This window comes from Dipodomys ordii, unplaced genomic scaffold (assembly GCF_000151885.1).
Source record: "Dipodomys ordii isolate 6190 unplaced genomic scaffold, Dord_2.0 Scaffold1, whole genome shotgun sequence".
NCBI classification, from domain to species: Eukaryota; Metazoa; Chordata; class Mammalia; order Rodentia; family Heteromyidae; genus Dipodomys; species Dipodomys ordii.
The window spans coordinates 33,916,582-33,939,336 of record NW_012267217.1 but is presented as its reverse complement, the minus strand read 5'-3'; the positions used below and the strand labels follow the sequence as shown (position 1 = coordinate 33,939,336).

Here is a 22,755-nt window from a genome sequence, read left to right as displayed (position 1 = left end):
AGCAAACAAATAAATGGCCCCATTGCTTTCATCTGGGCTGTAACTCATGTCGCTCATTACATGTTATCTATTTTGTTTTCATGTTGTTTTGTCTTTGTCTATCGTTGGACATGACTTTTAAATAATTTTATTTTTCTTTGTATTCTTTTTGCAGCATTCCAACTTTTTCTTCCTTCTAACTAGATTGTACTCACTACTAGCTAAAAAGATGGCTTAAGTTCTGAGTGTGTGTATATTAATATAAAGTTTATATTTTGTTGGTTTAAAAAAAGCATATTTCGGGCTGGGAAGGTGGCTCAGTGGTAGAGCGCTTGCCTTGCATGCATGAGGCCCTGGGTTCAATTCCTCAGCACCACATAAGCAAAAAGGAAAAAGCCGGAAGTGGCGCTGTGGCTCAAGTGGTAGAGTGCTAACCTTGAGCTGAAGAGCTGAGGGACAGCGCCCAGGCCCAGAGTTCAGGCCCACGACCGGACCCCCCCCCAAAAAAAGCGTATTTCTCTGACTTATGGATGAAATTAATGTGGTGGAATTCGTGCTAAAGGTCTCAAGGTATTAATAGAGATATTTTTATGTAAAAGCTGTTATTTATTGGATTTTCTTAGTAGAAACACGTAAAAAATAAACTTTCATTTAATTCCCACTCTTCACATCTTTTTTATTTTCAAAGTGATATACAGAGGGGTTACAGTTACATAGGAAAGTAATAAGTACATTTTGTGTCATTTTTATTCTTTTTTGTTTTAATTGCTTTATGATGTATAATTATTTAAGTAGATTTCTTGTTTATATTATTGAAAATACTCAACACATAAAAGGAGTGTTTAAGCCTTTTCTAATTTTTTTGTGTTCTGAAGATACCAGTTTATATTGACAATCATGAAAAATAGATATGTATCAGCAATTTACCTAATAAAGAAAAACTTGCGATATGTTCTACTGCCCTCTGCTGGTTATGATCAGAACTTGCCCCAAATTGTCTCTATAAAGTGTTTTCTCCTGTTAACTCAAGAACTCAAGATTTAGTAACTAGTATCATGGCTTTTATAGTTAGCATGCCTACGATTGTCTAACTAATGTTACACATGAGTACATTTAATTATATGTAACTTAATAATGTTTCTGACATGCATGCCAGATAATTATTACCCTGGCTTTTAATGCGCTCTCAAAATGCATCAATTCCATCATTGGAATTCCTTAGTATACAATGAAGAAAACTATTCTAAAATTGGTAAATCCACTATTAATGTATTTCTAAAGTAAAAAAGTGACTAATATTGTAAACTAGATGAACTGTTATGATAATGTAGAGCTATTTCTGTTGCTAGTTTAAAATTTCTTCCATTTTACTCTTGAGCTGGATGCAAACAATTTAAAGTCTTTTATTATTAAAATATTATGAAGACAGACTGTAAAAGACAGGATTATTGCTATGTTGCAGAAGACCTCTTCTAGAAATCGTGTTTGTTTTGTCTACATTTAACTTAGTGAGTAATACATACCAGCGCTCAAACTGGCTCCATTGTGAATATGAGAGATACTTGCTATAGATTCAAATTCCTAACCCAAATTCAGAATGCCTGTTCTTTAATTGAAGATTTCTGAAATATGAAAGATTTTATTCATCAATAATATACTTAGCTGTGTTATTTAAAAGAACAGAATTTGGTAAAATAAGGACCGGACCAAGTAACCCAAGATATGACCACCCATAGCGTGAAAGAAAAACTTACCCCATCCTTAAAGGACTGATTCTCATTTACATTTCATTGTGGTGGATTGGTAGGAAGTGAATGGCAGTGATTCCTCCCCTCATCTTCTCTCAGCAACTTTTACTTCTGAAACCTCCAACACTCACCCAAACTATATACTCCACTAAAGAAATTCAGTTGACCGTTGACCCCGCCACTGAGTGTTTATTTCTTAGTAGGAAAATGAGAAATTTTGGAGAGCGAGGGGCTGAGCAGGGGAGTTTTGAAATAGGCAAGGAATATGTAAAAGGGAATTGTTAAATCACACCAAAGGAGAACAAAATTTTGTGTCTGCATGGATCATTGAAGGGGTTTTACTGACTATTAACATTTGCCCACTCCTGTTTGTGAGGCCAGGTATCACCTTCTCAGGTAAGGCTGGTTATACATCATCATGAGACTACCATTTGAAACAGGAGCCTTTAGTTCTTTCTAATCCAGTTTTTTTCCAAGTTAAAAAGAAAAATCAAGCTGGGCGCCAGTGGCTCACACCTGTAATCCTAGCTTCTTAGGAGTTTGAGATCTGAGGATCGAGGTTCAAAGCCAGCCCAGGCAGGAAAGTCTGTGAGATTCTTATCTCCAAATAACCACTAGAAAGCCGAAGTGGCGCTGTGGCTCAAGTGGTAGAGCACTAGCCTTGAGCTGAAGAGCTGAGGGACAGCGCATAGGCCCAGAGTTCAAACCCCATGACGACAACAACAACAAAAAAAAATCAAATTTAAGCCAGATGCTGGTGGCTCACTCCTGTAATCCTAGCTACTTAGGAGGCTGAGATGTGAGGATCCTGCCTGGGTAGGAAAGTCCATGAGTCTCTTATCTTCAATTAATCACAGAAAAGGCCAAAAGTTGTGTGTGACTGAAGTGATAGAATGCTAGTCTTGAGCAAAAAGAGCTAGCTTAGGAACAGTGCCCAGGCCCACCCAGAGTTCAAGTCCCAGGACCAGCAAAAACACAAGCAAAAAACAAAAAACAAAAGAACACTCAAAATTGACATAGAGGGCTGGGAAGGTGGCTCAGTGGTAGAGCGCTTGCCTTGCATGCATGAGGCCCTGGGTTCGATTCCTCAGCTCCACATAAGCAAAAAGAAAAAAGCCGGAAGTGACGCTGTGGCTCAAGTGGTAGAGCGCTGGCCTTGAGCTGAAGAGCTGAGGACAGTGCCCAGGCCCAGAGTTCAGACCCCACGACCAGACCTCACCCCCCCAAAAAAAAATTGACACAGAAAAGGGCCTTCTCGTAGTTAGAACCACTCATCTGGAGGTAAAATGAGGACTCTTAACCTATGGTTTTATCAATGACAGTTTCCTTGAAGATTCAACTCTTTTTCTTTCTCTTCTTTGGTGGGTTGTGGGCCTGGGCTCTGTCCCTAAGCTCTTCAGCTCAAGGCTAGTTCTCAATCACTTTGAGCCACAGTGCCATTTCAAAGACTCAACTCTTTGAAGCTAATCCCCTACCTGATCTCCCTATCTTTGGACTGGATTACCCCTCTCTTAGCTCTACTGGTCCAACCAGTGTCTTTTCAGTATTTTCACCACTGTGTGCCTTTATTTCTCCTGCTGAACTTTCTGCCTCCAGTCAACCTCTTCCTCCCACATCTCCCTATAATTTTCCTGCTCCATCCTTTGAGCAACTGGGTCTGTGTCCTCAGGGTTTATCACAGGCAAGGCTCAGCACATAGTTAATGAATGGTTATGATACTCTTCTTTGGCTAATAGGAAGTGGGATGCTGGCCCAAAATCTTCAAAGACTAAATGTAGAAAACAATTTACTGCTATCATTTATCTATTAAACCATAGGCATGATGGGTATAATCCCTTATATATTCTTTAATTACGAATACCCTGTACTTTTGTGGTGAGTTTTGCCTCTTCAAAGCATTTTTCATCCTTTGTTCTATTGGACTTGAGCTTCACACATCTATGAAGAAAGCAAAGGAGAACATGTTACCTCATCTTACAGTTGAGCCAACTAGGCAGCGATAAAGTGACTTTCTTTACCTCTGGTCATGACAGTGCTATTTTTAGAATGCTTACGGTAGTAGTTCTGTGGAGTGCAGTATAAATACCCATTTTTGAATTTTATCTCTACATCTCTCCATATGTATGCGTATGTGTGTGTTGTATATATGTGTATATACACATATGTACACTATACTACACTATTTATATTATATATAAATATTTATATTATATATAAATAGTTTATAAAATGCATTCATGGGGAGGAAGGGTAGACTGACAGTCATGTGCCTATTATTCTGATGTGAAGGCTTTGATTGTAAAGGCTATTTGCTAATGAGAGAAATGTTTCTTATATGTAATTTGCCTTGGGAGATGCTTTGCATGGGGATCAGTTGAACTTGGCGTTATGTTATACATCTCAGGTAGTGGAGAATATGATGATGAAAAGATACAATTAATTCTACAACCAACCTTACGATTGAGATTCTCATGCTTGCTGTCCCAGCACAGGGAATTAATTCAGGCCTGAAGCAATGGTGGCTTCCTGCTCCCAACTGCCATGACTTTTGGCTCTAGTGGAGGTCTGGGTCTTCTGTTCAGCAGACTAAAGCATTTCTGCTACTTTGGGTAGGAATCATCATGCAGCCAATTTGCTTCTTTTCTTTGGAGGAAAGAGAAGTAGAGGGGCCAAGTGGAACACCCATTTAGAACAGTAGTTAAGGTAATGATTCATCCAGCAGAATCATCCCACAATCCTTTGTTCCCAAAGAGAACTTATTGAGGAATAAGACTCAAAAGCTCATTGCCATCGCCACACAAGCTAATATGGTCTCAGGCCTCTGGGCTTACCACAGCTTATGTAAAAATATATGAGGAACACAGAGACTAATACAAAAACAGATACTTATTCTATTTAGCTCTCCAAGTCAGCGTCAGCCATAGGCCAAAGTGTTTGCTAATGCTTGCTTCCAATAGCTTCCAATGTCTTGTAATAGTCTCCTCAGTTTCCCACTTTCCCAGCCTCTCAAGCTCCTTAATTGCTCAGAGCTCCTGGCTGCTTTGGCAGTATGCAGTGCTCTGAACCACACAACTGCTCACAGTCAGCAAAACCTCCTCTGATTTAGGCTGGCAGCTTGAAATACGACCTCAGAGTATTTGATACTCAGATCTACTAAGGAACTAAGAGCTGAAGGGGGCTGAAAACCCTTCCTCCTGAAAACTTTCCCTCCCTCCCCCTTCCCTCCCTCCCTCCCTCCCTCCTCTCTTTCTTTTCCTTCCTTCCTTCCTTCCTTCCTTCCTTCCTTCCTTCCTTCCTTCCTTCCCTCCTTCCCTCCATCCATTCTCCCCACCCCTTGGCTTCCTGTCTCTCTCCTCTACTCTCTCCCTGATTCTCTACCTCCTTTTCGCCTTTCCTACCCCCCTCTTTCATTCCCCCCTCCCTCACTCCTCCCCTCCTTTTCTCACATTCCTAACTCCCTCCCCTGCTCTGTCCCCCTTCTTTCTTTTCTCTCTCCTCCTTTCTCTCTTCTATGTTTTGATAGATTGCAAATATTAGAATGCAAAGCAAATAGTATGTGTTGATGGCAAATGAGTCAGAATTATTTACCTTATACATCAATAATACCAACCAACAAATGTCAGTGGCTTGGGCTAATTCTCTGATCCCTGTGTCACTTGAGGACCCAGGCTGGTTAGCAACCCCATTTCCAGCATTGCCTGTGGCTGTGTTGCTTGTCCAAGAAGAGGATTCACATGGGAAATAAATGCTTTCAGCTGAATGAAACACATCTTGAGTGACCCTGGAAGAATGTTCTCAGATTTACTTTTTTCCCTACTAACTAATGCAGTATTTTTTTTAAAAAATGACAGAAAATGTTTATTAAATTGAGAGGATTTCCAAAAAACTTAAGTCTTTGGGGTTTGCTTTTGGCAGCTTTGTACTGAAAGAAATAACAGAACCCATGAAATAAAGCATAGAAGCATCCAGATTTGGTTTAGTGTCCCTACAATTCCAAGATGGATCACCATAGTCCAGTAAATTTCGTGGGTATCATACCTTCGATGATTCAATAAATAGATCCCATACAGTAATCCTTTTCTGTTGCCTAGCACATGGTATCATGTAATGAATACTTATTGGATAACTGAGGAGTGGGCAACTCATAACTTGAAATCAATTATTATAATCTATAGATATCATAGAGTCCGAGGCAATAGAGTTATTAACAAAACGGTTTTTTCTGTGGTGGTAGAGTGGCATTTTATTAGACTTGCATTTTAGACACGCTCTAGAGAGAGAGAGCAGGAGAGAGAGAGAGGGAGGGAGAGAGAGAGAGGAGAAAAGGGGGAAAAACAGTAGTGAGGCATTCAGTCCAGGCAGTTCTCTACCCAAGGAGTTTATTTTGCCTCTAGGAAAATGTGAGCTGAAAATCTCAGCCTCAGGCATCTCAACTGAATGTGGCTGTCAGTGAGAGCAACTCACCTCATTACACATACTTCTGACATTTGAATAGAAGGCAAACTTTTTTTTGTCTCATACAGCTTAGCCACTGGATCATTTACAGTTGCCCTTAAAACCACTGACCGGTCCAATGCTGGAGAAGGATGGACTGTGTCCCTGCACACTGGCAGGTGGCAGGCAGGTCCTGTCCAACACAGTATCGTTCTGATCATGCATATATTTGCAAAAGCCAGCCTTAGAACCTAATGTCCCATGTGGAATAAGATGCCACCGCATTCTTGTTCTTTAGAAGATGAGACTTTGTGCAGGGAAGTGTGCCCTACTTTCTATCAGCTTTATATGTTATTTTGTTCCAGACCCTTCACGCTGCTGCTGCTGTGTGTGCGTGGAGTGACGTGGAAGTCTATGCAAGTATTTTGTGTCCCGACCAGAGGTTAACATTGCCTCTCTATCCTTTTCTCCAGAGTGCCTACCGCATGTTTACAAACAACACATGTTTGAAGCACATGATCACCAAAGTCCGGCGGGATACCCACCACTTTGAACGCTACCAGCATAACCGAGACCTCGTAGGATTCCTCAACATGTTTGCAAACAAACAGCTGGAGCTGCCTCGGGGTTGGGAGATGAAACATGATCATCAGGGCAAGGTAACAGGAAGAAGCTGCTGAAAGACTGTGGTTGCTTGGCTCTGTTTTTCTAGTGAGGGCCAGGAGCCTTTGTGAAGGCAAACATTCCATCTCCTTGTTCAACTGTATCTGCACAGACAGGTCGTTTGCCACTAAAAACCCTGTGGCATTATTCTGAAGTAGCATGTGACATGGAGAGATGAGATTTGGTGTAACATATTTCCCTGGATATTCTTCTACCTGTCATCTCCTACCATTTCCCACAGATGAGAAGTTTCCTCTCCCAAGTGCCACAGTTTGGGTTGTGGATATTTGATTAAAGGCTGTGGTTTTGTTTAGAGAGTGTGCTTCGGGTGCTTAGAGATTGTTTAGAGAGTCGCTGAGCAAGCCATTTCATAAGACACCATCCGGGTTTGAGCCTCAGTCTTGTTGGCTCAGAACCCTGGTTTTGTTTGCACCTTAAACAACTCTAATTAATTAATTTATAAAGAGAAATATGTAAGTATTTCTGGCCCAGGTCAGAGAAATGACATCTGTACTTCCTTTGTAGGCAGGTAAACCAGAAAGCTGAGTTATAACCAGGAAGCGGTTATACTTAACTAGGATTTTATTTTTCTCTAATATTGTGTGGCACTGACTCCAAGCTATGAACTAGTTGAGTTATTTTTAAGAGAAGTTCCTCAGCACAACTTGATAATGCAGTACTGGTTGTCTTCCATCTTGGAAAGTATGAACCCAAGGGCCCAGAAGGGCTTAGTGACTTTTTCAACATCACTGAAGCAGACACTGAGTCTTTCTCTGACCCAGGCCATCTCTTAATTCTGACATCATGCGTTCCGAGTATTATATTACTAACCTCACTTTCTCTACCTATAAAAAGTCTGGAAAGTGTAACTTACAAGGAAGGGACAGTTCAAATGACATGATATTTAAAATATCTAACAATCCTGGGGTCATTTGTTCAACAAATCTTCATTGAATATCTATACAAAGCAGCTAAGACAAATACTTCATCAACTATCATACTCTGGAAAGAGATAAAAGTAAATAAATACATAATATGATCAATGCTATGATAAAAAGTAAAGCATGGGCCGAGTGCCGGTGGCTCACGCCTGTAATCCTAGCTACTCAGGAGGCTGAGATCTGAGGATCGTGGTTCAAATCCAGCCTGGACAGGAAAGTCTGTGAGACTCTTCAATAAACCACTAGAAAATTGGAAGTGGTGCTGTGGCTCAAGTGGTAGAGCGCTCGCCTTGAGCTGAAGAGCTGAGGGACAGTGCCCAGGCCCAGAGTTCAAGACTGACGACCAATAACAGAAGAAAAAAAAAAAAGAAAGTAAAGCATGGGCAAGGTCTACAGAGAGATGAGACTGAAGAATGTTATCTTATATGGGATGGTTGGGGAAGGCTTCACAGATGAGCCTCTAGGTAAGCAGAAGAGTAAAGTCAAGGGAGAGTACTCCAGGCAAATGGGACATTTAAAGTAATAAATGCTACTTTCCCCCGAGATACACTTTACAAAATCCAGCTTCGCACAGAGGGCCTATTCACAATCCAAATGGTGGTTACAGAGTACATGGATTTTAGTGCATGGGAGGAGCCCACAAACTCTCTTTATAACAACTGACTTCATTTCTGTAGATCTTTTAAAATACATGTCTAGTTCTCAGATGTGAGGTCCCAAGTGATGAGCATGAAGTTTAGAACTGATAAAAGAGAATGGACCTGTGGCTGGGTCACACTGGTAGAATGGTGCTAAATCAGAGTTGAGGGAATGACAGAGAGGACAGGACGAGGAAGATAGAAGCAGAGACACCAGGGGAGAATGTGGCGCTGTGGATACTGAGTTCACTTCAGCATTTGGAAGAATGCTGAAATGGGTTGATCGAGCCCCCACTGAGGAAGTGATAAACTGGATTTGAACCCAGCAGTCCAGCTCCAGAGAATCTATGTTCTCACCCTGCAGCTCAGCAGGGTAAGTGAGTGTGTTCTAGAAATTATGGTGCACACGTAATGCGTGTTTGGCAGGGTGCTGTGAGAGTCTGTTGAAGAGATCCCTGCCACACTTGAGGATGTTAGCAGTGACTTTCAGACATACTGTCTGAGGGCAGCCTGGTAAATGAGTTGCTCTCTGCTCTCCGGACCTTTTTCTTGAATTCCCGCATAATTTTGTTTCTGCTGTAACCATAGCAGCCATTCTCACCTGTCTCAAGATACTAGTTCCTATTCACTACCCTAGTAGATATCTCTCTTTCATTTTCTCTCTCTTTTTTTAAAATTGTCTATTCTACCCTAGCACTTTCACATTGATTGTTCTCAAAACAGACTAATGAATGAAACTTGCCACCTGTGGTTTCTTGGTTATTCAGAAATTTTCACTTTGGACAAAGCAAACAGCTTCCAGACTCTCTCCCCAGTCCCTTTCTTTCTCCTCCTGTGTTCTTACTACAAGTAGATCCATATTTGACCTCTCAATGCAAATGTTGCCCTGGACTTTTGCTTTCTGTGTTTGGAGAGGAACTGGTTGTTTGTACTGCATTCAGGTGTCTTTAATTTGGAGGAAGATTTTTTTTTCCTTTTCTTAAATAATGGCTTGAGGCCAAAAACGTTAAATTAGATGAGACTTTACAAGATTATAGAACCCGTATGCTCGGGGAGTTGTAGGTACAGATGTGTTTGAGTAACTTAACAGAAAGATGGGAGGGGGGAAATCCCATAAAATTAGCCATTAATAGTTGGTTACTAGTGGCTCACGCTTTAAATCATAGCTGTTCAGGAGGCTGAGATCTGAGGATGGTTGTTCAAAGCCAGTTCAGGCAGGAAATTCTGTGCGACTCTCTTCTCCAATTAACCACCGGAAAGCCAGAAACGAAGTTGTGGAACCAAGTGGTAGAATGCTAACCCTGAGCTCAAAAACATAGGGACAGCACTCAGACCCTAAGTTCAAGCCCCAGGATGGGTACGCACACACACACACACACACACACACACACACACACACACACAATTGGTTATTAATTAAAGATTGAAGACAGAACATCAAGTTACCAGAAAAGCTGATGATGATGGTGATGCTAGGCACTGTGGTAGGTACTTTCCCAGTGATAATTTTATTTATTTGTCATGGTAATTTATGAGGCAGACATCAAAATCTATGTTTTCCTGAAAGTTAGTGGTGTGAAGTAATGTATATATTAACTAGCAAGTGATGGACTCAAGATTCAAACTCTCCAGAAGTGTGACTTCTAATCCTTGTACTCCACTGGAAGAAATTGCTTTTGCAAATGAGCGACACTTGAACATTTCAAAAGAGAGTCACTTGCTAGGAATACTTGTGTTCTTCAAAGCTCAGTAACACATAGAGGTCTTCTTATCGCAAATTTTTCTAACAGAAGATATGTGGTCAGCAACACACAGATGACTTGGTTCCCTAGTGTCATCGAAGCCTTATGCTAAGGCCTATGATATTACCATAAACAATAAAGTTCACTTTAGAGAAACCTCTATACTGCTTTCTACCAGCATCTGTTATTGTTAGTTTTCTTGACAATGGCCCTTCTAACTGGAGTCAGGTGGAATTTCTATGTTGATATGATTTGCATTTCTTTTATGACCAAAGATGTTGAATGTGTCTTTGACCATTCCTTTAAGGTTAACTGATATATTATAAACTGGATTTGATACCAGTTATACAGTCCTTTGGTTCTGTTTGGGACATTATACCAAAATTTACACAATGAGACTTTTGAACAACAGAAATTTATTTCTCACCATTCTGGAGGTTGAGAAGTTCAAGATGAAGGTACCAGAAGATCTGCTGTATACTGATGGCCCTATTCCTCCCAGACAGCTCATAAAGGGTGGAGGGAAGATAGCTCTCCAGAACCTCTTTACTGGACAACTGAGAATGCTCTTGACGGTTCCTCCCTTACCTAATTCCCTCCCAAATCCCCACTTCCTAAAACCCTCCCCTGGGGTGGGCCCATGCACCAATAGCCTGTAGTATAAGGCTTTCTTTCTGCTTTCAGTTACTATGGAGAGTGTCTCGTGCACAATTCTGTTGTAGTATTCCTCTTAGTAGTATTTTGTTCCATTACTTTAGTTCTTTTTTTTTTTTTGCCAGTCCTGAACTTGGCTTGAACTTGGGGCCTGAGTGTTTCCCTGAGCTCCTTTTGCTCAAGGTTAGTATTCTACCACTTGAGCCACAGCACCCCTTCTGGCTTTTTCTATTTATGTGGTACAGAGGAATCGAACCCAGGCTTCATTCATGCTAGGCAAGCACTCTACCACTAAGCCTCATTCCCAGCTTCTTACCTTAGTTTTAATCATTTTGCTTTTGTGATGTTGAGACTGGCAAGTCAACCACTTTAAATATAGAATGTAGAATTTCCCTTTTGAGAATGTGTGATCACCATGTGTATCTGTGGCATATAATTACAGGACACACATTTTTGACTTGCCTCATTGTAAAATTAAGTACACAAAAAGGCAGAATATTTTTTATTATTGAAACAGTTCATAAACTTTTTCATACTTTCTGAAAATTGACAGCAATTTAGGATCTGAATAACAGTATTGACATAGGCATTTTACTATTGATGCAAGAAATATGCTTCAGCAGTGACTTATTTGTTAAAATGTGACTTATTTAAAATGCCTGTGGTTCTTGGCTGAGTTTAATCATTACTGAATACTCATGGAGATAACGTATCTAGAGAGAGGGGGGAGAAAGTACTTTAGTACAAAAAGGCAAATGTAATTTGGCCTTAGAATGATGCTCTGTGTGTATATTTGTATGCATACATGCATGTTATACACATGTGTGTGTTTCATTTTAGTTTTGCCATTGTTGCCTGACAGATTTTAGAAAGTTATTGCTATGAATTCCAGGAACCTTAGCTTCTTTAGTGTGAAAGTTTGTAGCTGTCCTATACCATTCCTAGAGCTGTCATTATTATTAAATTATATCACAGTAGGATTACAAATGAAAGAATAATAATAACTAAGATGATAATCACAAATCATTAACTGAGTTATTACTTATGAAGTTTTGGATGATTGGGACAATTTTCTGACGTGTTCATAAACATCCATAGACCTTTAGAAGTTGATCATTTAATCTGGGCACAAAAAGATATGGAATAAAAAGTGTTTGCAAAATAAAGAACATGGCTCACTCAGCCCAAAGAGTAGGCTGGAAACTCTTCATTTGGTTACTGCTACCTTACTGGACAAAATGTTGATTTGACTAGGCAGGAAGAGCAGTAGTATATACATAGATGTATCAAGAGCATGCAAAAACAGTAAGTAGTGAGTTACATTTATTTGAGATTTTATGAAAATGGTAGCAATTTATTCATAATTTCCAAGGGTTTGTATGTGGAGTGTGTGTGTGTGTGTGTGTGTGTGTGTGTGTGTGCATGCATGTACATGCACTCACATGTGCTAGTACTAGGGTTTGAACTCAGGGCCTGGTGTTCTCACTTGGCTTCTTTGTTCAAGGGTGGTGCACTTGAACACAGCTCCACGTCTAGCTTTTTGTATGCTAATTGGAGATAGGAGTCTCCTGGACTTTTCTGACTGTGCTGGCTTCAAATTGTGATCCTTAGCTTTCAGCTTCCAGAGTAGCTAGAATTAGAGGCATGAGCCACTAGCATCCAGCTTAGTCTGTAGGCTTAATGTCACTGTCCCCTTCCTCTTCTTAAGGAACTTATGTCCCTTCACCATGGTGGTCCAACAGAATGGCTTTCTCCGTGTTCCAACAGTTCTTTCTTCCAGTTGTGCATGTTGTTCTTGACCAGTACGTGGCAGTCTGACCTGCCTGGAATGTTTGCTTTCTTTTTTCCTGTTTCTAATATTTTTGGCAGTACTAGGGTTTGAACTTGGGGCCTTAAACTTGCTAGGTAGATGCTCAATTGCTTCAACTATACCTCCAGCTCTGATCTGGAATGTTTTCTTGCTTCTTTTTTCAACCTGCATATAACAATTAGACCGCTCTGTTTCTCTACCTTAGGTGCTATTATTGATGCGGCAGATTTGTTCCTTTGCTACATCAGTGATCCTTGTCTCCGATGATTTTGTATTTCCCATCAGCCATCCTCATGAAAGCAGATTCTTAAAAAATATCCCTGGAAATTAAATAACTCAGAACTGGAACTAAAATCAGTCCCATACATTTGCACAGAGCCATGCACTTCTTGTGCAAGGCCACAAGTCCTTCCTTCCCTAGACATTTCTCTTTAACCTTAGATGCCTGTCCTTTGGATTACTGTATGTGACAGCACTATGGAAGATTATGCAAGGGTTTCAGTGTGGATTGTTTCTGGAAACTTTTCATAGTAATAATATTTGAGCTAAGCCTTCCATGATGAGTAGAATTTTTATTACATGCATTTATGGAAGAGAGAATATAGGAAGGGACAGGAAAAACACCCAAAGTGAAAGAAAGAAGTGGGAAAGCAATGATGGTTATATCTAAGTAGATTTCAAGTGTCTCATTATCAGTGCAGTGAAATCAATGGGCGCTGTAGTGTAGGGTGACACAAATATTGAGAAATACATCTCGTGTACAATTTGTCATTTACATAAAGAGAATATTTGATTTAATGTTTAGGAAAATTGTTATCCAATGCTTAGTTTTCCGTTCCTAATATGGAATACCCTCCTCCATTTCCTTTTTGCCTTTTACTGTCTTATTAACACGGGGTATCTTACCCTTGCACATGCCTAAATTGAAATAGTAAAACAAACAACCAAGCAAACAAACAAAACAACTTTGAATTTCCTGTCAGACCCATCTTGCTCTTATAGCAGTTACCCTGGTGAGGACGCTGGTTTCTCCTTACATGAAGCCCCAGGCCACTACTTACCGGGTTAAGCTCTATTGAGTTCAGTGAGTAAAATGCAACTCAATACTTCGAGGTCTCGAGCAAAAAAAAAAAAAATCCTTTAGCAAGATTAGCACTCCACTTTGAAAAAGTTGTTTTTTTTTAATGTATTTGATTGCATTCGCTATTTTGTGGAACATCTCTGGAATTTCTTGGTGGTGACTTGTTTTAATGACCTCAAGTTATATAGTAATAGATGTGAAGATAGAATGAAACTCCAAATTTATAGCTAGCATGTTGTTTTGGAAGATCTCTTTTCTGTTTTTAACAAGTAAATACTTCAGATCGAAAGATAACCCACAAATAAATATACACTGGACCAAAGGACAAAAGATGGGTATCTTTCTGGGGCAGTTCACCTTTTGGAATGAGTGACTAGAACAGATCTTGGTTTTATGGATGTTTTTCTGAGCAAAATGCCAGATTCATGGAATCTGGAAGAACTTGTCCAAGAATGGAGAGGGCCTTTGCCTTTTCTTTTGTAACAGTCATCCTCAAGACTTGCGTTGAGTTTACAAATATGTATTATTTTCAAAATTCTTGATAATGCCTCTTCTCCATAGTTGATTTAGATAGTGCCATTCTTAATCTTCCCTAATGATGTGTTGGGGAATGAGAAGGAAAGGAAACCTAAGGTTCTGTCTTCCTGTAGCAGAGCCATAGCACTTTTCCTTTTACTTTGTTTGGGAGGCCTTTTAGTATGTATTCCGGCCTTGGCAAACTGTTCACTGGAAACAATTTCAGACTTCTTTCCCTTAGATTTGTTGAGCCTGAGGTTGGTATTTCTTCATTAAATACTGATGGCTGTTTCTTTTGTTAAAATAATAGGAGTTAAAAAAAGAAAGGCTTGTGTAAAGAAAGAAATGTATTTTGTTTGGCTTCACTAAGATACCACTTGGCTCCAACCATACCCTTATTTCCCGACTGCAACTTTGCCCCGAAGCTGTGAAAGAAGAGAAGTTTTTAAAATGAGATTGGAGTTTGTGTATTTGCATTCCTTCCTATTTTTTTTGAGTTGTTAGAGCACTGAAAAGCTTGAGCAAATTTCCTTAATGAAACTGAATACTAGGGAAGCTATGTTGTTCAAAATTTGTTTTGCCAGTAGAGTAGCTAATCTGAAAAGGACTTATTTTTTCAGATAATTATGTTTTCATAAAGACTGCATTCCCAGCATATTCTATACAATAGACAATACATATTAAATACTTCCATAAAAAATGTCAAGCTATTCAAATATTGTGACATAAAAGTGACCCAAATTAAAAAATAGTTTCTGAATTTTAAAATGGCTGAATTCATACAGCCAGCATTGCAGCTTATCAAAGATCAAATATTGTAATAATAATACATTTTGTAAACTGTAAGGGAAAGGTTATTTTTGTACTATAAATTGTCTAATTACCCATCTTAATTGTTTTATTTTCATCTAGTTATGGAGATTCAGTGCCTTGGAACAATATTGAATTCTCTTAGCTCATGTGCATTACTTTACATTACTTTCCTGGGATTAGAAGACTATCAAAATATTTGACCTGCCATTAAAAACAAAAGCATAAATTTTACAATAAAAATGTGACCATATATACATATATACATATATATATATATATATATATATATATATATATATATATATGGTCAGCATTACTGCTAGCTTGAACTAGTTAGCATGTCCTGTGGGAAATTGATCTATTTAATTGATATGTGCCTCACAAATAGAAATGGCAAGCTTAGAATCTCCCCAGTAATTTTTTTCATACTTCCTCTCCATTGTTATTTATTTATTGCTGGGCTGGGAATCAAATCCAGGTCTTCTTCATGTTAAAATAAAACACATTTTTCACAACTTGCAGTGACCTGATTAACTTCTTTTCCCTGGAGAAGGCAGAGCATTATGGACTCCTGGCCAAGGTCACACAGTGGGCTCAGGGCAGAGCCAGAACACATGCCGGCAAATTGGTCCTCTGTGCAGTTTTGTTAGTGCTCTGGCCCTGTGGGACTGATGGAGGTCTTAATGGAGACCTTCCTCCCAAATACTTGGGACTTCAAAAGAATGTGTAAACAATACACACATTCCAGTGGTCTCTGAAACTGAACCCCTCATGGGATACAAATCACACCTATTCCCCACCCACAGCTAAGCCTGGACCATATTCATGGTGAGCCTCACACAGGGCATCACGTGTGCCGACTTGGGTCTAGAGCAGCCTTTTCAGTGTTGAAATAGTGGGGAGGCAAAGAAGCACTGTGAATGGCTGTTTAAGTGCTTTTCTAAAACCAAGAGTACCACAGGAGGTGTAAGAGGCACAGGAAGAATGTAATAAGTAGAAATGATGGTAGGTACAGTTGTGGTTCCTGACTTGAATCTTAAAGACTGTTTTCTCTGCAGTATAGAACCTTCAGTGCCACCTGTTAGGATTTGATTTGTCTATATTGTCTGAGGTGGACTATTCCATTTACTTACATGAAGTAGTTCAGAAGCAGGCAGTCTAGGATGTATTAGGTGGTTCATTAAGCTGCAAGAGCTCCTGGCTTCTTCCATCTTGTTGCCCAAAATGTCATTTTCATGTCAGTGTGGCTGCTGGAGCTCCAGCTGCTATGTCCTTGTTTCAGGGAGCAGAACAGATGAAGGAGAGGAAGGGCTCTGCCTGCCTGGTGTAAAGAAGCCTCCTAGAGCACCATGCTTTACCACTCAGCTGCAAAGAGCTTCAGGAGCTGAGATTCATTGGTCCTTCCTTCCTTTGCCCCTTCCTCCCTCCCTCCCATCCATCAGTCCTCCCTCCCTTCCTCCTTTCTCTTTCCTTCCTTCCTTCCTTCTTTTCTTTCTTCCTTCCTTCCTCTTTCTTTCTTTCTTTCTTTCTTTCTTACTTTCTCTTTCTTTCCTTCTTTCTTGTGGTCCTTAGGGAAATGGCTCTGAAATGAAAATGATAATAATAATAATAATAGCTCACATTAGAGATGGCATGTGTACTGCTCCAAAATTTATAGGAACCATCTCATCCAGTCTTCTTTTTAAAATAGGTATGTATGATTATCTTCATTTTACAGAAATGAAACTGAGGTTTGAGAAATAAATGTAAACAATTCACCCAAGGTGACTTGGGCAGTAAGTGGGGGAAGCAAGCTTAGAGTCACATGACCCACACTTGTTTTCTTTCCAGATTCCAAGCATTCAAACAGTTCTTTTTCTCCCACTTTGTAGCGTCTAACCTGGTATCTTATGTATACCTACAATGGGATTTTTAAAGACCTTATGTCCTATTATGAACTATGGTCTTTAATTTCCCAGCTTTTTTGCAACACACACACATCCTTTTTTTTTTTTTCAAAATCTTTAACTACTTGTATGTATTTATAAAAGAACATGATCTTTAATAACTGATTACTTAGTGCATTAGAATTTTGGCAATATTATTTGCTGCACCCTGTCCTCCTAGCCTCATCCCAAATCAGTCCTACAATCTATTGAGGGTGAATAAGAAATAGTTCCTTCCCTGGAGGCATTTACAATGTAATTCTTTAGAGAATAGATTTGTACAAGCCTGTTAACATCAAATTAGGCTATGACACTGCATGCAAATCACAGTTGACCTAGATGTACACACCCATTTGTCCTTATAATCACCAGGGCATCATTGTACGTCTAATAGCCACCCATCCCTTTAAAACATTCCTGAGAAATTATGTAGAAGATACAGGTAACAATATCTTAGCACTCTGTGTTTTCCTGAAAGCAGCATTTGTTAATAGTAAAATCTTGCTAATTTTAATCTACACAAAGAAGATAGAAGCTTGATTATAATACCTATTATGGGAAACTATGTGTTAAACATGTCCATTTGGAAAAACACTTTATGTCAGAAATAATGGACAAAGTGTGGCAGAAGCCCGATCAGGCAAGGGCTGGCATCATCATTGGGGATAGCCAGTGATTATGTAGTGTTTATTATTGGGGTACATTTTGCTGAATTTGAGGAGGAAAAAAAGATATGTCCCTGGAGATGTTAGGGATGAGGAAACAACTCTATTTAGTCAGTCTTTGTATCTGGAAATCAGATATTAATGGGAAGGTCAGGGAATAGTTCTTTTTTTTTTTTTTGTCGGTCGTGGGGCTTGAACTCTGAGCTTGGGCGGTGTCCCTGAGCTCTTCAAGCTTGAGCCACAGTGCCACTTCTGGTTTTCTAGTGGTTTATTGGAGATAAGAATCTCACGGACTTTCCTGCCAGGGCTGGCTTTGAACCTCGATCCTCAGATCTTAGCCTCTTGAGTAGCTAGGATTACAGGTGTGAGCCACCGGCACCCAGATTTGGGAATAGTTCTTTTTTCCTGTTTTGATATTACAACATTCATTGCTTTACTTCAAGGTTCTTCTTTATAATGAAGGGAAATGCTTTTTACTTGGGTGCTATGTATAAATCATTTTGCTCCGTTTTCTGATTATGTACAGGAAGAAACATTTTGTTCCATAATGGAAAGATGATTTTGTTTTGTTGTTTTTATTGTGAGACGAATCTCACTATGTAGCCCAGGCTGACCTTGAACTTTGAATTTTTCTGCCTCTGTCTCTGATTGCTGGGATTACATGCATGGTTTACCACAAGGAGTAGTGATTTAAAACAGACCTAAATATACAACCTGTTATTTGAAATTTCTTAGATATATTCATTCCTAGGTTACTGGCTCTAGGTTACATGAACAATAAGTGATAGAATGAGAGCTCAGAGCCGTGCTAGTCTTTTTTCCCCAGACTCCAGGTCTGGTACCTAGTACCTTCTACTTTGTAAATACTAATCAGGTAGCTTGTTCATATCCACAAAAGGATCTTAAAGACTTTCTGTCCTATGATGTCCTGTCTCTCATCCCTAGTCTTGCAGGTCCTAGGGATATTTGGAAAGTCAGTTCTTTTTGCTTAGGTTACTTTTTTGTATGTCATGTGCCTGGTCTTTACCTAGATACTGAGTTTTCTGACCATCCTTAAAGTTACTTTATCTTTGGTGAGTCAATGAACTTTATTTTACCACTGGAAACTGAAGACATTGTGTGTGCCTGTGTGATGGTCCTGAACTCAGAACCTGGATGCTGTCCTTGAGTTTTTGTCCTCAGGGCCAGTGCTCTATCACTTAAGCCAGAGTTCCACTTGCAGTTTTTTTTGGTGGTTATTTGAAGATAGGAGTCTCACAGACTTTCCTGCCCAGGCTGGCTTCGAACCACAATACTCAAATTTCAACCTCCTGAGTATCTAGGATTATAGGCATGAACTACTTACTGGCACTTAGCAAAACTTAGTTTTAATGTACTTCCAATAATGGATTTCATCATTATTTTGAATACACTTTACTTTGAAAACTTGGACCATATTTGTCCCAAAGAGAATGATAAATAGTGCTTGTGTAAAGTTTTATTGTCTAACAGACACAAATGCCTTTCTATGTTGGATTAAATTCTCACTACATTTATGCTTATTCCTGATTTCATGTCATCAACACAAAGTAAGCATGACAGACATGGTTTCCACCCTTCTAACATACTGTGGCGGCAAAATGTTTATTATTAGTGAGGGAGAGATATTTTCTAAAAATCCATAGCTCAGAGACATAAGCAGCTTTCCAAGAGTCATAGTTGGTATGTGATAAGAATTTGGGTGTGTGATGAATGACTGAACTAGAAAGGCACTTGGGTAGGAAAGAGATTTTTAGAGATGTGAAAATAGAGCAAAACAGTGAGATGATTTCTCTGTAACAGTAGTCAATGGTTGCACCTTTGGTTTGGGGTAGTGACATAATCAAGGTGTCTAGAAGAAATATTATTATAATAAGTTGGCAGCTTAATGAAAGATGGCAATGGAGATGTGGGAAAAAATGAGAAGCTATCACTACTTTCATGTATACGATAAAGCCCTGAATGAATAAGGTGGTGTCCAAGTTTGTTTGGGGCAGGGGTAGGAGAATAGCTGGGGCAGGGGATTGGCAAATGAAGGACACGGTGGTGGGGAAGTGGAAGGGCTTGGTGTCTGGCTGCGTAGGAAAGGAGAACAAGAAGTGAATGATGTTGAAGTTTCAGGTGGCAACAACTTTGTAATACCTGTGTATGGTAAAACCCAAAGAAGTTCCGAGGTCCATGCTCATGGTATCTTTCCAAGATCTAAGATCACATTTTTGCCATCTCTTGGAATATTTTGTTTATTTATTTGTGTGTGTGTGCCAGTCCTGAGGCTTGAATTCAAGGCCTAGGCACTGGCCTTGAGCTGTTTTGCTCAAGGCTGGTGCTCTAGAGCTTGAGCCACAGCTCTACTTCCAGCTTTCTGTTGGTTAATTGAAGATAAGGGTCTCACATACTTGCATGACCAGGCTGACTTCCAACTGAAGTCCTTAGATCCAGCCTCCTGAGTAGCTAGGATTACAAGTGTGAAACATTGGTGCCCAGCCCTTTTTAATTTTTTTTTAAAGTGTTATTTTGTAGACTTAATTTGTGCTATAAGACATGCTGTATTGGAAACTATGGAAAACCCTTGAGAAAATTTTCCCTGGCTTAAAGACGCAACTAGTTTTATTTCTGTTTTGGATAAAAAGCTGGGCACAAAGATCAAGAGTAAAGAAGCCAAATGGAAGGGTGATGACTGGGTAGTTGTATGCTTCCATTCTTGGGCATACAAGTTCTAGAGGTCCTTTCTTAGTGTATTGGCTTCCTTGTCTACAAAAGTAGCTATGAAACTCTTCCATCTAGCATCTTGGAGTATTTTCTAAAACCAAGCATTAGAATAACCATTGGCTTTCTCTATCTGCTCTCTCCTGAGGGGTAAGAAGCAATGCCTCCACATTAGAAAGGATGAGAAAATGGAGCTAAGATCACTAGGGACAAGTTAGTCTTTTCTTGAGTGAGTAATAGTCTAGACCAGCTGAGACGTGCGTGGCCTATTCTTGTCTATTCATTCAGTGATTGTATCCTAGGCATTTTTTGTCGACCACAATTCGCGCACCACCACATTCATCGATCCTCGCCTCCCACTGCAGAGCACTCGGCCCACCAGCGCCCTGGTTCATCGCCAGCACCTGACCAGGCAGCGCAGCCACAGCGCGGGTGAGGTGAGTCCCATGCTTTAGGCAAAGAAAGACCTGTTGGTTGAGGGAAGCTCCCAGGACATGATGTTTTGTGGAATGAGGTTGGCTTTTTGTAATAATTTTTCTTTGTTTGGTTTGGTCTAAAGAATGTCACGTAGGGGCTGCAAAGTTTTGGAATATGGATGGGGTTTTTCTGGAAAAATACCCAGCTTAGATTGCAAACTTACAAGAGAGGTAGGACATATGAGGAAAGATTTTAAAAGTTCTCTTATTAACTCAGAGAAAGGCAAGAGGGAATTGATAAAGTACTAAAAATGGACTAAAAGTTCAATAGAAGATGATAATAACATGCCATTTTGTATAACCAAGAACAGTGTCATAAGGAGAACTTAATATACCTTTCCTCTCTCATTATTATTTATTATTATTATTATTATGTAGTTATACAGAGGGGTTACAATCTGATAAGTCAAGTTACAAGTACAAGGTTTTATGGTCAATGTCACCCCTTCCATCACTCTCCCCTGTTTTCTCCCTCCCGCCTCTACCCTCAAGTTACGTAATGTACATTGACTATAATAGCTACATTATATTGTACTACATTATAATCTGCCTTTTAATGGGATAAAGCTTTTAAGTATAGGGAAGTTTCTGAATCGAGGTTTGTTGGATTACATTCCATTATTCATCCAAGGCTACGGGTTTGTGGAATCCTCACTGGCATTCTCTAAAGTTAAGAGTTAGCCAGGAGAGATGATTTATGTAGCAGGTGCTCAGGGAAAATGGGCTGAGCTGAGAATGGCTGATGCTCCTCTGTGCTTCTCTGGCAGTTTGCAGTGGCCCATGGTAGCCACACGAGGGCCTCCCAATGTCCTCACCCAGAGCAGTATCCCTTCTGGTTTCACTTCTTTTAGCAGCTTAAATAAATACAAGGCATGCTTTAGATGTGGGGGCGTATGTTATTGTGGCTTGATGTACATTGTTTCTAAAAATTCCCTTAGACAAATAGAATTAAGATTCCTTTCCTGCATGCCTTTTCTAAGTGCATATCATATTTTCAATATCAGAGGTCAAATATTTTTGTAGCCTTTCTTCTGCAAAATTATGAATGCAATAAATAACTGGATTCAATTAATCAAAATTGCATCCTTGGAATTTCCCCTCATGATTTACATACTTGCTTTAATGCATTGCGTGTTTGCTGGTTGTAGAAGAATATACACGAGAAGCTCATATAAAAATGATATATGCACCTGCAGGATGAGGTATGCACCAAAATATTTATGGTTTTATGAGTAGTCAATAAATCTTTACCTTGCTGTCCTGTAAACCATAAGTGGTGAACTGGAAAACACTAACAGTCATCTTAAAAGCAGAACAGCTCTTTCACCCTTGGACCTGGGTAGCATAATGTCTGACCCAGTCACGTGACCAGTGCATTTCAGCTACTTGTCATGACTTCGCAAGCTGAAGCTGGCTGTACTGTATATTTTCCTGGAAAAACATACAGGAGATCGATTGTTATATTTACACTTTCTTGCAACCCCTCTACTTTAGAACTTGGATTATTTGCATGGTCTGGTCTACAGTATCCTGTTGGAGGAGGGGGGCCCTCAGAAGCACATTCAAACTTGAATGAGGATTTCTCTTCCTATGGACAGCAGCTGAGCAATGCAACATGGCTAACAGTCCCTGCAGACTCAGTATTCAACCACTGTATGGGCAAAACTTTATGAGAATGTTTGTACCACAGCTGCTGGAAGTATGTGTATCAGAGGGATTGTCTATGGTTTTAAGAAGTGAGGTCTCGGAGACCTTTAGCTGTTTGGGGAAAAGATGATGCATGGCAACATCGAGGAAGGAGGGAAAGCACGTATATGGGTGTATTGAAAGGATAAGCCTTCTGTCAGACAATGGGTAGTTAATGGTTTGAGTTCCTCCAAATGGCTGAGTCCATTCCTCAAAGCTGAAAACTCAAGAGAAGCAAGCTGATGAAGCTTAAAGAGTCT

The 22,755-nt window shown here is 39.8% G+C and overlaps 1 protein-coding gene across 4 annotated transcripts in view; it reads left to right on the top strand.

Moving 5' to 3' along the window:
* Positions 1-22,755, top strand: part of Hecw2 (HECT, C2 and WW domain containing E3 ubiquitin protein ligase 2) — a 218,544-nt gene that overhangs the window by 128,706 nt on the left and 67,083 nt on the right. For all 4 annotated transcript variants that reach the window (XM_013013284.1, XM_013012535.1, XM_013011815.1 and 1 more), the window contains exons 14-15: positions 6,635-6,820; positions 20,636-20,770. In XM_013013284.1, coding sequence (XP_012868738.1) covers positions 6,635-6,820; positions 20,636-20,770 — 321 coding nt within the window. The remainder of the gene's footprint in view (positions 1-6,634; positions 6,821-20,635; positions 20,771-22,755) is intronic.